The sequence below is a fragment of the Panulirus ornatus genome, chromosome 63 (assembly GCF_036320965.1).
Source record: "Panulirus ornatus isolate Po-2019 chromosome 63, ASM3632096v1, whole genome shotgun sequence".
Classification (NCBI taxonomy): Eukaryota; Metazoa; Arthropoda; class Malacostraca; order Decapoda; family Palinuridae; genus Panulirus; species Panulirus ornatus.
In genome coordinates, this window is record NC_092286.1 from 6,731,863 (window position 1) to 6,748,754 (window position 16,892).

Genomic DNA, 16,892 nt, shown 5'->3' on the forward strand with positions numbered 1-16,892 from the left:
AACTTTACTTTCGGAAGACATATTTTAGTGGTTTAGATAAGTTCATTTCTGATACTGAATTCACCCCTTTCATTCCTTGACTTCTGTCTCCCTCTCTCCCATTTCTTTTCCAGTTTAGTTTGTCTCTCAGTCCCTCAGTTCTTATTTTAGTGGATTACATAAGTTCATTTCTGATACTGAATTCACCCCTTTCATTCCTTGACTTCTGTCCCCCTCTCTCCCAATCCTTTCCCATTTGGGTCTGTCTCTCATTTCCTTTAATTCTTATCTCGGCGCAGCTCGACCTCGGACAACTTTGAAGATGTATTCTCAAGCCTCTTCTCATTAGTAGCGACGTATTCAACCACGCCTCTAGGCTGATCTCTTCCGTCTCATGTACTCATGGCCAAGAAGACATCTCTCGCTTGAGATGAGGTTGTATTACAGCAGCCTCTCCAGGCGAGTGATCTCTGGTGCTCAGTCCTGGAACTCTTCGTCTTCTCAGACCTCAACTTGAGGACTAGAGAGCCTTTAGTGGGTCTCGTCTTCGTGTGTATGACCTCCCTCTCGTGTCCTGTGGTGGCGGTGGTGGTGGATCTGGAGTGATGGCGGGCTACCGAGGCATGCATCAGCCTGGATATATCAAGCCTTATGGAGCACTGTCAGGGATGCCACACCTCTTCCCTGTTCTAAAGTATTGTGGTCGTTTACGCTGGTGGGGGGAGGAGGGAGGGGGAGGGGAGGGCGAATTTGTGGAGAGCACCCACCACCTGCTCAACATCCTCTATCGCTGACTGTGTGCGTCTCTCTCTCTCTCTCTCTCTCTCTCTCTCTCTCTCTCTCTCTCTCTCTCTCTCTCTCTCTCTCTCTCTCTCTCTCTCTCTCTCTCTCTCTCTCTCTGTATGTATTTCCGTGAGAGATCCCTGGTATTATCGAGGCCCTTCCTAAAGGCTCCTACAGACCAAGGCTGTAGGGGAGTGCCACTGGTGAGAAGTTGGAATAAGAGGTTCTTTGAGGAGACTGTATTCCCAGTGGTACAGCCTTGCCAGAGGTGACTTCAAACGAATTATCTAAAAGCTTATCGTCATGAAAGGATATGAATACATGATGCAGCGATTACGTACAGCAGTAAGTTAAATGGCCAAAATGATCAAAATTCTGGAATATTTCATAGTAAAGATACATGGAGGTGAATATCACATACAGTCGAATACTTATACAGTAGCTCAAGAGGAGTGACGAATTACGTAGTTCGTACGTTCTGTAAATAGAATAAATCGTAAACGCTTGCCATGTCTTTCAAGTTACGAATATGCAAATGCCATCATGATTGCCATGGAGTTAGTCATATGTAAGTTCTACAGAACGGAAGAAGGTTGCTCTCATTACCAAATCCCAGGACCAAGAATACATTTTGAAACAGATAACCAATACTGTCCCCTCATAACGTATCCGACCGTATATTTCGAACGAGCTGTCGTTACAAAACAACCTTCCATGAATAATGCTTTATACAGTAGAGGATCAAATGGTATGAATCACCTCCTCGCCTCTCTTAGCGAGCGGCGGGGTAATAATGCCTCTGTACGAAGAAAAGTGGACGAGTGAGCTATATAACCTGGGCTGTGAACCGAGGACATAACACATGAATGGCAATACTGGCGAGCATGATAATGTAAGCCTTTCCACAGACGTTTCAAGAAAGGCGAAGGAAGTCCATTATGACAATGAACGACTTCAGACTTGCATGTGACAGCTTCAAACGCCCATTTCAACAAGGTAAATTTCTCTCTCTGAAAAGGAATTCGACGGCGCAATATATTCCATGGGCGGCATGGCGCTCCCTAATGGACAATCAGGAAATGGATAATGTTGAGCAAACATTCCCCTGAGTGAGTGATGGGGGAAAGAGAGAGAGAGAGAGAGAGAGAGAGAGAGAGAGAGAGAGAGAGAGAGAGAGAGAGAGAGAGAGACAGACAGACAGACAGACAGACAGACAGACAGAGAGGAGAGAGAGAGAGAGAGAGAGAGAGAGAGAGAGAGAGAGAGAGAGAGAGAGAGAGAGAGAGAGAGAGAGAGAGAAAGTTGAAATAGTCGGTAAAATATCATTTCATTTCTCGGTAAAATTATGATTGTATTTCCATAGCAACAGTTCTGAAATGTCTTGGTGATGGATGATCTATAATCTCAAATACGGTTCCGTTTAAACGACTGAAAGTGGATTGTGTTACATCTAATGCGACTAAAGCGATCCTTCCGTTTACTTCATCGGCGTATTCACGTCATGAACGCTTGGCGTCTGTCCCTTTTTTCATCTGTCATTATTCTCATCCGTTTTATCCACCATTTGAGTGAGTTTCATCCAGCGTCCGACGCAAGTCGACCCTCTCCAAAACAAGGGTATCTGCTTGAAATCTTTTCAGTTATTCGCTTGATATTTCATCATTAAGAACTGTAATGTCTGATGAGGTAATAACACTGATGGAAGGGTGTGATCTGTAAGTGTGAAATCTAACCGATGAAAAGTGAAATCTATAATATCGACATATTGAAAAAATTCCAAATAGTTTCAGTCCTGAATATAAAATGTAGATATAGAAGTGGCGTCTTAGACCAGCATTCACAGATGTCCTTCAAGAAAGTGTTGTTGAGTGGGAGATAAACAGGAATAAAGTAAGGTTTTTACAAAAAAGAAAACTTTGTAAGTTTGAATAAAGAATTCTAAGGTAATCTAAAGAATTCTAAGGTAATCTAAAGAATCTTAAGGTAATCTAAAGAATTCTAAGGTAATCTAAAGAATCTTAAGGTAATCTAAAGAATTCTAAGGTAATCTAAAGAATCTTAAGGTAATCTAAAGAATTCTAAGGTAATCTAAAGAATCTTAAGGTAATCTAAAGAATTCTAAGGTAATCTAAAGAATCTTAAGGTAATCTAAAGAATTCTAAGGTAATCTAAAGAATCTTAAGGTAATCTAAAGAATTCTAAGGTAATCTAAAGAATCTTAAGGTAATCTAAAGAATTCTAAGGTAATCTAAAGAATTTTAAGGTAATCTTTCTCTTCTTTTCTTTTTTTTTTCAAAAGGAATGAATACAAGCGTCAGGGAAGGTAATAAGCCATTTTCTTGGAAGAGATTTATAGCTGCAAGAAGGAAATTTGTTTAGAAAATGAAACTGTCAGAAGGAGATATACAACGCTAGCGAAAAATCATAAGACTCACGGGAGGGAATACAGAGATCTTCACAGAGATTCTTAAACGTTGATGATGTAATTTGATGTTTGTACTTGTGATATGTGGGAGTACAGCCCACAGGGTTCAAAACCAGTGGCAGAGAAGACGACACGAAGCAGGGACTAGCAACGTTGCTGGATAGGATGGAGGCTCGGGTGAGGGTCGAGTGTTGAGTGAGCGGTCGAGGACAGGAAGGGAGAGGGAGGAGAAGGACGATGAGGATGAGGAGGAGGTGGTGTGGAGGAAACCCCAGCACAATGGTAAGGAAAAGTGGTCATGTGATAATTAACGGTGACGGAAACTATGTTTGTTTCACTTTAATGGTAAGGCGAAGGAGGAGGGGAGGGAGTAATTATAAAACGTTACAAAAAAAAAAAAAAGGAATGAGCTTCTTCACATAGGAGTGAGGTATATGTTAGAACTATAAGTGACAGAGTATAGATGACTCCTAGATCATACACGTAAAGAAAGGAAGTGGACTTCGAATCTACATTAAATGGTATTCTAATCCTGGAGAAAGACGATCACACTACGATTTAAAAAAAAAGGATTGAATCGTCCTTGTTGCTAGCGCTGCTCCCATGAGTGGGGGAAGATTCCAACTGTACATTATCATTTGACAGAGTCGAATCTGAAGCGATCCGACTTATCATCCGACTTTCAAACTCAACCCGCTTGCCCTTCGTCGCCATGTTGATTCACCTCTCCTCGTCTGTAAACACATCTTCGGCTTCTGCTCACGAGAGCTGCCATGCGCGTGCCTCCGCCATTAGCCAGACCACGTAAGTAATACCCGGCGAACCACTGCGTCACATGATTAACAGTTGTAATGTCTGTTTCTTTCCCTGCATTGCTAAGCTTTAGAACTCTTTGCTCAGTTTCTCAAAGGCGAAACGTATCAGTTCCTCTAGGACGATTAGATTATATTTCTCCTTATCTACATACATCTCAATCTTCTCTGCCCTTTTTTAATGCTTCATTTAAGGTCTGACCTCAATAAGGATCTTTTTTTTCCTACGTGACAGGGGACTTCAACATAAGAAAAGAAACATGCGATGAAGACTTACGTTCTTGCGATAAATCATTAGATTACGTTAGGTGGAGATTCAAGTCTATGTTGAGACTACCAGGCTAGGTCTCGGGGTGAGACGAGGAGACTACTCGAAGTCGTAGTTCCAGAGCAAAAGAGACACAAGAGGCGGGATCTCGGGGTCTGTGGTGAGTGTTCTACTTTAATCTGAGTCTGCTGGACACATACACAGCACTGCTGCTATATTACACTACTATATATATATATATATATATATATATATATATATATATATATATATATATATATATATATATATATATATATATATATATATATATATATATATATATATATATATATATATATATATATATATTTATGTATATGATTTATCTATCTCTATCTCTCTATTGCCCTTGCGAAGTTCACATTAACTTTAAGCATAGGATTGAAAGTTCCGTCTATCGTGTCTCTACAACAACCATGAAGTACGACTTATCATTTCTCTTACAAACGTAGATCAGGTTTCCTCGGGTCAGCTCGAGAATTTCCCCCATGGTCTCTAGGAGGCACTAGGGAGATAATTTATTGTCACCTGGGGTCTCTCGGGAAATATCTCACACGCGTCTCGCCGTCTCCAGACGAGACTACCTTATGTCTCCAAGAGGTACTGGGGGAACCAGTTCGTATTTCCCGACGTCACAAGAGATGATCATATTTCTCATTATTGCTAAGGTTCCTCCTCCACGCATTTCCCATCACCATTGCCACAGCCAGGGAGTCATCTGTTACCCATTGGCACCAGGGGAAAAGAGACGAGTATTTCCCAGGATTACCAGGTAATAGAACTCGATGAGAAACATCGTTCATATTTTTACGTAGTTGTTCTAGAAAATTTCCACTGATCCCGGAAGTGGATCAAATGGCTGGTTAGTTAATTGAGCTTAAGGTCTTTCAACTGCTAGGGTCATTAAGGTTGTCAGCGTCAAAATGTAATTACCAAGCGAACAATCTTCAACACGTTCTTCAGGGGTTGAAGATAAACCCAAGAATACATAGACGAGGAATATACATGTATACACACACACACACACACACACACACACACACACACATACACACACACACACAAAGACACACACACACACACACACACATATATATATATATATATATATATATATATATATATATATATATATATATATATATATATATATATATATATATATATATATATATATATATATACCGTACAACATTTTCAACCGGAGGAGTGGCACTAGACCTCTGTTGAATCCCCGCTGGCGCAGAAAAAAAACCTTACAACGACGTTGGCAGGCGTACGACGACACACATTGTCTGCAATAATATTTCGGAACTTCCTGGTTACGTTGACCTCTGTAAGCCACTGAGTTGGTGGTTCTGGGGTGGGGTGAATGCCAGACATGTCTGAGACCAGCTAAAAAGTTTGGAAGACGGTGAAGACAAAGACAGACAACAAATTACTTTTAAGTATAAGCGTTGCTAGTATTTATATGTTTTAAAGTTGTTTAAAGAAAATGGGCAATTTCACCCCAAAGCGTGTTTATGTATATATATTTTTTCAATTCTTCTGAGCATCATTTTACTTTACAAGGCAATATTCGATTCAACTCTGTGGCCTGGTTGGTTTTTCGTTGTTTCGTGTCGGCTATCTTCCTAAGCTGTGATCAGCTTATTAAGGGTTTACTGATTCTTTGTCGGAAAAGATAACGCGTATCAATAAAGCTTGACTTTATCCTTTTTATGCAGAGGGAGAGAGAGAGAGAGAGAGAGAGAGAGAGAGAGAGAGAGAGAGAGAGAGAGAGAGAGAGAGAGAGAGAGAGGTGAATGACAGTTACAGATCGTTGGGTAAGACTCACTCACCACCAGGCCCACTAGGCTGACGGGCGACACATCGGCTGTGCTGTGTGTTAAAGGCACCAGTGTTGACACACTCCCAGCGATGATAATGTCCACATTATTCATAGCCTCGAGAGCGGCTACTCTGCCTACAACGTTCACAGGGGACAGTTGTAGCTAATGCAGGGCCACCGGTGGCAGGGTGCGCGTGCGCGTCGGGCCGGCTCCCAGCGTCCTCCCAAGCCTGGTTCAGGATCATTCCTGCTCGGGACGGCAGGGCAGCTGGACCCCGGGTGTGTGTGTGTGCGTGTGCGTCTTGCGTGTCTCCAGTTCCTGCGTGCGGCGGAGGAGGAGGAGGAGGAACTCACTCACTAGCACCGAGTTCTCTCCAAGCTGTGGGAGACCCCGTGACTGGACCCCTCTCCGTTGGGAATTCTTACATTAGACGTTATTTTGCTTTGCTGTGTGACAAGTGAATGACTTAGAAGTCCTGAACTGTGAAATGACGAGGGGGAGTTTCTTGTGCTTAACCACCGGTGAAAAAAGATATAAGAGGAGCATGAGGTAAAATTTTCTGAACTTGAACGAGGAGGAGTTCCAATAACTGATTAGATCGACAGAATCCGGAGTATCGCTTCTTATATCGTCCCTTCGAATGTGTCCGGTGTTGTGAGAGCGGGAGGTAGATCAGCCAGGTGAGAGGCGGTGGTGAGTGTGTGGTGAGAGTGGTGCAGCGGCAGGAGAGTGGTGCAGGGGGTCACCATGACCCTTAGGCACCACACCCCCACCTGCCTGGCCCTACTCCTACTCTTGCTCTGGCCCACACCTGCCCCAGGTGAGTCCTGACCCACACCCTTGCTCTGACCCACACCTGCCTCAGGTGAGTCCTGACACCCACCCATCCACCCTGCTCTAGCCCACACCTGACCCCAGGTGAGTCCTGACCCATCCCTCATCTGGCCCAGGTGAGTCAAGACCCCTTGATCTAACCCAAGGTGAGTCCTGACGACACACAACCTCCTCCCCCCAAACTCCTGCCCTCTCCTAGCAGGTAATTTCCTCATATTGGTCAAGAGGCTGAACACTTTATATGCATTGTGTGTGTGTGTGTGTGTGTGTGTGTGTGTGTGTGTGTGTGTGTGTAATCATATACGTAAAGATAAACCAGTTAGAAACAAAAGTTCTGATATTCGTAAAGAGAATTCGAGAGGGATGGAAGTCAGGCCTTGGTGGTGGACCCGCAGAATATGCATCAGCGGAAGCTCCGGATTACATAAGTAAGATCCGTCGACCGTCTTAGCGTCATGGCTTTGTTCATAACGTCAACGATACCCTTCTTGTGAGCGTGCAAAGACGCTTTCCGTAACCGTACGATCCTTTCGATACATGACAACGACGGAAGCTATATATATATATATACATATATATATATATATATATATATATATATATATATATATATATATATATATATATATATATATATATATATATATACATATATGAGACAGTAGAAGATTTCTTTTATAAAATATATCACTAGGGCCGCGAAGAACCATAGTTATAGGAAGATAATGTTTAATAAACATCAAAACACTAAATCATGAACTTCGCTAATTGAAGTTCCTTTCTTTCTTTCTTTTTTTTCTCTCTCTCTCTTTCTTTCTCATACATGCAGCAGACCTGACCATCGAGCATATCACAAGCCTTTCTGATCACTGTTCCAGCGACAACACTCGCCCCTAAACTTCACACACTGTTCCCCCCCCCCCCCCCCCCCCCCCCCCCCCCCCCCACACACACACACACACACACACACACACAGCGGCTGGAATAGAAATGACCGACCGGATAACGTTGCTGTATACTGGGATGCGTGAGTTCCACGGATGAATATGGAGGAGTAAAGAGAGACGGGTCTCGGCACAGGAAACGTTGTCGGCCCTGACAGACAAAGTCCCCCCTCCCCTTCCAGCCGTGGGGTGTACACTTCCCCCTTCTCCTTCGCTCTGTCCTCTTGCCTTTGTTCCCCCCTTTTAAAAGCATTTGCATGAGGGATTATACGAGGATTCTGTAGGCTTCATGAAAACGTATTTCTGTATGACAGTATGACGTTTGTGCGTGTTCAAACACTGTAAACAAGTGGTTGAAGTGAACGGAACAAAGACACAATCTTTACATACATGTTCTCTGTACAACTCATTCGTTTCCTATTGTCCGAGTTCGGAGTATTTCAGTTAAATTCTGCAATAACATGAGCACATATTAGGCAGGAGAGTATCATCCACTCTCTCTCTCTCTCTTTTCTGGGAACTCCGCCAAAAGAGCATCACAAAAATCCTCTTGTCGAAAAGCTCAAAGGGTGTTGTATAGATGCCTTGATCTTAGCGTCCTGGGCAGCTTGCTATGCCAATGTCTACGAGGGATCGCGGTCGCTCCAGGTATGGGAGCACTGGTTGTGGAGGTGTAAGGTGGCGATTGTTGCTCCTCCTCCTCCTCCTCCTCTCGTTGTAGCAGGCCAGGATCAAATGCCCTCTTCCGCCTTGTCATCAGTTCCCTTGCCATCGCCTCTTTCTAATCATCCCTCTCCGTGCGGTGCTATGTTACTACCCTCCCGTCTTCCGAAGTTATCACTGTCACGGCCGCTGCTCTCGTGAGCCTATAGTGTTTCTCGTTTCCTTAACGCCGAGGTTCGCAGCACACGACTGGCTTCTGCTTCCGACAGTTTCTGTGCGAAGGCCGGCCAAACGAGGACTGACCGTTATCTTCCTTCTTTCCGTACACTGCGAAAACAAGAATCTGTGGACATCTCTTCCTTCTTTCGTCTTCCCTTCTTCCTTTGACCTTTCGTCTTTTAAAAACTGTAGTTCAGAAACACCTGAGGAACACGAGTTAATTCCTGGTGTATATATATACCCCTCTCTTTTTTTGATAAGCTTATTGCTTTACCCTTTCAACCGACATTGCATGTATTTCTGTTTACAGATCTGTGATCAGGCCACCCCTCACTTTTCTCTCTTTCATGGAGGGCTTCTAGCCTTTCCACTTTTAACTAAACTGTCTCATTTCTTTCTGGTACCATCTTTGTTGCCCTCCTCTGGACATTTTCAATTAGCTGCATGTGTTTCTTCAGCTCCGTCGACCGAACGTGAGACGATATTCTAATTTCGACCTTCTGTTACACTAGAAAATTTTCTGATGTTTACCAGGAAACAGTTGGTCTCCTTTACTAGTCTTTAATGTTGAACTATTGCGACACATGCTGGCGATGATGTCAACTTCCAAGTCCCACACATATACAGAATCCTGAAGCTTTTATACCAGTTAGAAAATATCTACACTCAATCATAACAGTGATAATGATAATGATTATAATGACGATAATGACAATGAAGATGATGATGATAATAATGATGATGATAATGATAATGATGATGCTGATAATAATGATAATAATAACAATAATAATAATGATGATAATGATATAATAATAATAATAATAATAATAATAATAATAATAATAATAATAATAATATTAATGATGATAATAATAACAATGATAATAATGATTATGATAATAATAATAATAATAATAATAATAATAATAATAATAATAATAATAATGATAATAATAATAATAATAATGATAACAACAATAATGATAATGATGATAATAATAATGATAATAATAATAATAATAATAATGATGATAATAATAATAATAATTATGATAATAATAATAATAATAATAATAATAATAATAATAATAATAATAATAATATCAATAATGATGATAATAATAACAATAATCGGTTTATTGAACAAAAGCAGCTATTCGGTTGAAGATGCAGTTGGGTTATTGTAGAACTTGGAGGTCATGATAGTAACTAGTAACACTAGAGGTCATGATAGTAACTAGTAACACTAGAGGTCATGATAGTAACTAGTAACACTAGAGGTCATGATAGTAACTAGTAACACTAGAGGTCATGATAGTAACTAGTAACACTAGAGGTCATGATAGTAACTAGTAACACTAGAGGTCATGATAGTAACTAGTAACACTAGAGGTCATGATAGTAACTAGTAACACTAGAGGTCATGATAGTAACTAGTAACACTAGAGGTCATGATAGTAACTAGTAAAACTAGAAGTCGTGCTAGTAACTAGTAAAATTTGAGGTCGTGATATTAACTAGTAAAACTAATCATAGATGAGTTTGAGATGAAGGTCAGACTGAACAATTGTACACTTTGGATAAGCACATAAACGACGTACATGTACATAATGTGTGTGTGTGTGTGTGTGTGTGTGTGTGTGTGTTTACTTTTTTTCGTATTCAGCGTAAATGTTGATGTAAATTCACCTGATTTTGTCATGAAAATGGTTTCGCGTATCAGTCACGAAAGCATGATTCAATTTCCGTCTGTGCAACATTTACCTTGACGTCAAAAACATATTCTCCAATCACAAGCCAGTTACCAACTGAAGCGTTGACGTCAGAAACGCGTTGTCCAATCAGAGTCCGCAGTATTAACGGGATCGTTCGTAAGCTCATGCGTGTATTTCGTTGTAATGTATTTCAAGAGGGAAATTATGTTTTATGGACGTTTTATTATATCATAAAGAAAGAAAAAACATGTCTGGACAAACGAATGTATACAGACCTATGTATATGAATACACGACCTCTCTCTCTCTCTCTCTCTCTCTCTCTCTCTCTCTCTCTCTCTCTCTCTCTCTCTCTCTCTCTCTCTCTCTCTCTCTCTCTTTTCGTTTCTTAATCACCCAAGCTCCTATTTGATCTACGTCTTTTCACGAAGGATCGGACGCCAGTTTCAAAAGCCCAGCACCTTCTCAAAACACCCATGTGGTCCTCCACAAGGAAGAAATATGTTTCCACACAAAACTATCGTCGGCAATCAAACGCACACCACCAGCGTTTCCACGTTTGCGTCTAAGACGTTTGTCGTCAAGGCACATGTCATTCTTTTGTTGTTAAACGCTGGATTCAACGTCACCCAGGAATCCCCTCTGCCTTCAGAAGACTTGGAGATGGAGTAGGAACGTAAGAAAAAAACAAAAAAAGTAAGAATGCTTCTTAAAAACTGCAATATCCGATTAAAATGCAGTTCGAGTTGTCTCTGACGAAAATACTTCCCGAGAGTTTGTGAAAATTAATGAAACTTTCCCATCTTAAGTTATGGCGCCGGAGAGTCAGTGTCGTTTCATGTTTCCGTTTGAGAAATAGCATTTTTCTGTTCGCGAGGAGAGGTGGAGGCGTTGGGTGGTGGGGGGGGGGGAGGAGGGTAGTAGTAGTAGTAGTAGTAGTAGTAGTAGTTGTAGTAGTAGTAGTAGTAGTAGTAGTAGTAGTAGCAGTAGTAAAGATGCAGAGTCCCTGAACATTAAAAAAAAGAAGGCGATTTACTTTTGATCATTCTTTTTTTCGCTTCTTTTCTTTTTTTTCAAAATGTCGAAATACGAACAGTAATGGAACAGGAAATCCGAGACCGCTTTGGAATATATGATTCGCTGCTTCGTTCCGCGGGTTCGGTAAGGAGCGGCTTTTAATTTCGGTGGTTCTAGAGTGTGTTGCCTCTATGAATGATTGCCACTCGGCGACACACGGAGGGGGGGGATGAAAGTCACCAACTCACTCACTGTATTTTCATGAGGCATTTGACGTCCTACGTCGTAAATATCTCATTTTCCCCTCCCTCTTTCTTCCTGCTATTTATTTTTTTGTTTCCCCTCCTATTTTTCCCTTCCTCCCTTGTCTCTTCCATTCTCCCTGCCAGCCTTCTCCTGATGTATATCAACTCACTCCCTTCTTCCGCTTCCTCTCCATCCTCCGTGCCTGTTTCTCCGACCATTCCTTTCCTTCCTTCTCACTCCTCATACCTTCTTCCTCTTCCATGTCGTCTTTATTTCCTCCTCCAATCTTCATCATTATTTTCCTTCACCTCGCTTACACGTCCCTCTATTACTTATTGGCATTTTCTTCGCTTGTTCCCTCTCCTCCCTCCCTTCCTTCCTTCCTTCCTTCCTCTTCTTTTTTCTACCCATCCTGTTCCTCCAGTCTCCTTCCTTTCTCTCTTTACCCTCTCACTCCCTCCCTCACACAGTCCCGACTCCCCTTTGACTGTCCGTCACACACACACACGTTAGGATCCAATGCCATGTGCCGGCTCAGGGTATTTCGATTTTGTCGGCAACAGCTGCTAATTTACTGCGTGGCCCGTGACCATGGTGTGAGCGGTGGCATAAAGGGGATTACGAAGGTCACAGGAGGTCTTCGTCAAACCACCCACCCCCAGTGGGCCTGATGATTGTACGAACCGATTCTTGCAAAGGGCCTGTTTTCTTTCATTATCCTTACAGGCTTTAAATGCATTGAGTTGCTTTATCTCTCCCCTGGGGTGCAGAAAGGTGGTAAAGTTGCTGAAGAGAATTACCCATCCCGGTCAGGCTCAAAATACTGTCAGTGAGGGCCATCTGCCCCTACATTGCGAAACTCGAAACCATCTCACGAGCTGCCTGTCGTAGCGAATAGCGGATAGGGGGTCTCGTAATTTTAAGATATATTATCTATGATACACAGGTTCTTCATTTCTTTTTTCTTCGGAGTTAGCTTCAACTCATCTCTAAAAGACTTTGATTTTCTCCCAGTGTTCTAGTATACGTCCATGAATACACAAACTACATTTCGTAGGATTAACATTTTCCGTAGAATAGAATCTTACGAAGCGCTTGTGGCTTACCTATAATCTAGCAAAGTTAGCCTAAATCTAGCATTGTCAACATCACGTAAGCTACAGTGAGCTTATGATCTCATACTTAAGCCATACTTAACACTGTTAAGAGAACTGATCTACTGTTGCTAATCTGCGCTCTCTTCTACTCGCTCCTGATTCATCTGCTCGTTCTTCACCGTGAGCTTGACACATCATTACCGAGGACAGTCTGTCGCCCAACTCTCCCTCTCAGACCTGCTCGCTCTGGTCTGTTGAGGCAGTTCGTAATATGACATTACAGAACCGCGCTAGGAACGTGCCAGTATTCCCTCTCGCTTCTCATTTCTTGCTCTCCTAACCTTTCTGGTTTATGGGAACTTCCACAGAACATGCCACTGCACACCCACCCTAACAACATGTGGGGGAAAGTGTGTACATGTACGTGTTTCTCTGCTTGTTTAAAGTGTGTGTGTGTGTGTGTGTGTGTGTGTTATACTGTTTCCGTGTTAGGGGAGCGACTTTTACACTCGTGTTTCTCCGTCTCTTAAGCTTGTATATGAACCATGTCTTTACTCTTATGTGTATACAAACACACACACCAGCCTGACCCAGACTTCGCATGTATATGTGTGTGTGTGTGTGTGTGTGTGTGTGTGTATGTGTGTGTGTAAGTACGTTTGCATTTGTGCATGCGTGCTTGCACCTTTGTCAACAGTTACCATTAAAAAAAGACGAAAAATTATTAAAAAAAAAAAAACTCCTATTAGCGCATCAGGCAATTAAACTGCCCTTCACCCTGGCATCATTTCGTAACTGTGTGTTTGAAACTCAAAGAGAATGGAAGCTTGTAACCTGCCGGCAAAATAATTAATTTTCAATAACACCGTTGGAATCTGTAAGCGATTGGTTGACATCGGGGCAATACTACCCTTATCACACGTGGCAATACAGCTCAATTTCTATACCGCTGGTACTCGGTAATATACGTAAAATGTTTTGTGATGCCGGGGGGTCTTTCATAGCCTTGCTATTGGCAGTATGTTGGCCGTCATAAAGATGAATATCAAGTTAATGATTGTAATGGACAAAGCAGAATAACTCCCCCCCCCCCTCAACGCCCCACCCCTACCCCAACCTCCCTCCTCCTCCCTCTCGCTGGTTGCCTGGCTTGATGAGGGGGGAGGAGGGGCGGGGGGAGGAGGGGGAAGAGCTCCTCTCCCCCCAACTCCCCTGTTATGCGATGATTAATCAGCGTATCATAATGTCTTCCACCTACTAGAGGCGCGGCGGGGGGAGAGGAGGCGGATCATGCCACGGGGGATTTTGTACCCTACGACGCTCAGGGGGCAACCGTGCGATCATCACGCGATGATGGTATAGTCGTTACGCTCCTTAACAATCATCAGGAACATGGAAGCTATTGTATAGGAATGTACTTCTGTCGAGAAGCGACGATCGCTCACATCAAATATATATTCAAGAAGAATGCGTATCGCGAGACCGGTATGGCGCAAAGCGATGATGATACACTGTCTATTAATCTGTCTTGATGAGTATAATGATGACAGGTTATAACTAGTGTATTTACGAGCGATCAAGCTTGAATAAAGAGGGGGTAAGCAATAGCCTATTATGTTCCTCCCTACCCGTGCCTCGTGTGATGTTGTAGTGGCACCACAATGAGTGGTACCTCGAGAATGGACCACGGTACGGAGCAATGATGTAGGGTGGGGACGCGTGTTTATGTTGTCACACTCTGTATGAAGTACTAGCATCTACCACGCCAGATGTCTTGTTCCCGATCTTGCTACTATTCATAACCATCGTTACTACCACTACTGCTATATTACAAGAGTTAATGCTACTATTACTACTACTGTTACTACTACTACTGCTACTACTACTGCTGCTGCTGTTACTACTATTCTACTACTACTACTACTTCTACTACTACTACCAATGCTATTGCTACTACTACTACTACTACTTCTACTGTTACTATCAATGCTACTACTACTGCTACCACAACTACCACTATTACTTCTAAGCCTCGTAAAATCCGGGTACCACCACCACTACTACTACTACTACTACTACTACTACTACTATTTACACTATTACTTTAGTTTTACCATTACTACTTCTACTCTCCTTGCTCGTACTTCTACAGCCACTTTGAGCATATTCATAATCCACGCAGCTCCTGCTCTGCAGCCTGAAGAGCGATCTGGTCTACAACTTTTACTGAATAGAACCTTTATATGCCTATTCATCATTACCCCAGGACCAATTTCCTATAAAAGAGTCCTGGTATTACAAACACACACACACACACATGACCTTTTTCTAAAGGCTCATGCAGCGTAAAGCTGCGCTACTTCCAGTAACCGGGAAATGTAGACTTCTTTGGAGTGAGAAATTCTTTGACGAGACTGTATCCACATGGATACAGCCACGCTAAAGGTGACTTTTCACTCGCGGTGTAACCTCTTACAAGCGAAACCCAATAACACCTACACATATATCTTACTTGATCGCCGTTTCCCGCGTTTAGTGAGGTAGTATGTGCAACAGACGAAGAATGCACCGAAAACCCACCACACAGCGTCCCCTAGCTACCACCATGCCTCACGGACCTTCCTTGGTTTTTACCCCAGCCGCCTCCACACCCCTTGGTACGGTCCTTTGTCTACACATCCTGTAACCCATGCCTTAAACTCACTCCCGCCAATGAATTCGTTATCTAGGCAACTCACATGTCTCAGGAGACATCTGATATATTCAAGTTATAGACTCATCTTGAGAAAAAAATATATACATACATACATACATACATACATACATACATATACATATTTTCAAGGTGATTAATTGCACCACTCTGTTGAGGCAAACCTCCCGAAGGGGATTGCTTTCATCTTGGGAGATATACTGGGCCACTGTCTGATGCAAGAGGAGAGAGAGCACAGGGATAAATCCCGTATGTGGATTGTTTATCATAAGGATTATAATGGCACGTTGTCATTGACTGGAGCTAATGGTGAACACAGTCCATCAACGGGGAGTGGTACGAGATGATGGCTGTTCGTGAGTGTAATTACCAATGGGTTATCACCTGGTTGTATAGTACAGGGAGTGAGTTCTGCAGTTGGTGGGACAATCCTTCGAACTTCCTCTGTTCTCATACAACGGTCTGAACTACTGTATGCAGTTAGTATTCAAAGTGTCATGACGTAGTTAATCTCATTCACCCACTGCTCTGATACATTTGAATTAAGTCCTCATATCTTTTTCGAAAACGTTTCTTGCTTATATCTTCACGTTATCGCTTTCTGGTTGTTTTAAAACACCTTTGGATCTTTCGAAGAAATGTTCGCTGGGGACATCATCGAAAGTTGTGGTCAAGTCATCCTCTTACTCTTCTCTCTTCCACGTAACATCTCACTGTATCTCATTCCCCTTTACTCGAATACCATCTTGTTGCCTTCCTCTGTACCTTCTCAGTAAGATCACTTGGCTCTCTTGACCTGGCTTTGAGATCCAGATACAAATTTTCCTCTGAAATACACTGTGAAGAGTTTCTTTTTCTTCTTTTTTTTAATATTTTCTTTATCTTTGTACTTGAAAATGATTCTTATATTTGCCAGCAGACATTAGCCTCCATCAGAGTTCCCCTGAGGTTGGGTTCTGGCGACAGGTCAGGTGCGGTGTCGACTGTCAAAGTTCCTCTCACTCAGAAATTCCTGCAGCTCATTTCCAGCAGGATCGAGACCCCCCTCTTTCGCAGTATCTCATCCCCAGTATGCTGTAAATTCACTTAACATTAAGCTCATAGAACACTTATCATGCAAGGCTTTTGGTGGACTGTCTAGGTCTCCTTTTAATGTCGTGCAGTCCTCATCATTCTTTACTCTCCTTCATGACCTGAGTATCATTTGCAAAGTTATTATGGTGTGAGGTTAAGGAAGAAGTATTGTACCAGATGCAGGGGTATAAGGTGGACACTGATTTAACAAACACACCACGAGGAGA

General features: G+C 42.4%; 1 protein-coding gene across 1 annotated transcript in view; it reads left to right on the plus strand.

Moving 5' to 3' along the window:
* Window positions 1-6,110: 6,110 nt before the first annotated feature.
* Window positions 6,111-16,892, plus strand: part of LOC139745894 (kin of IRRE-like protein 1) — a 40,331-nt gene continuing 29,549 nt past the window's right edge. The window contains exon 1 of the mRNA XM_071656553.1: window positions 6,111-6,961. Within this exon, the coding sequence (XP_071512654.1) occupies window positions 6,889-6,961 (73 nt within the window). The 5' untranslated portion in view covers window positions 6,111-6,888. The remainder of the gene's footprint in view (window positions 6,962-16,892) is intronic.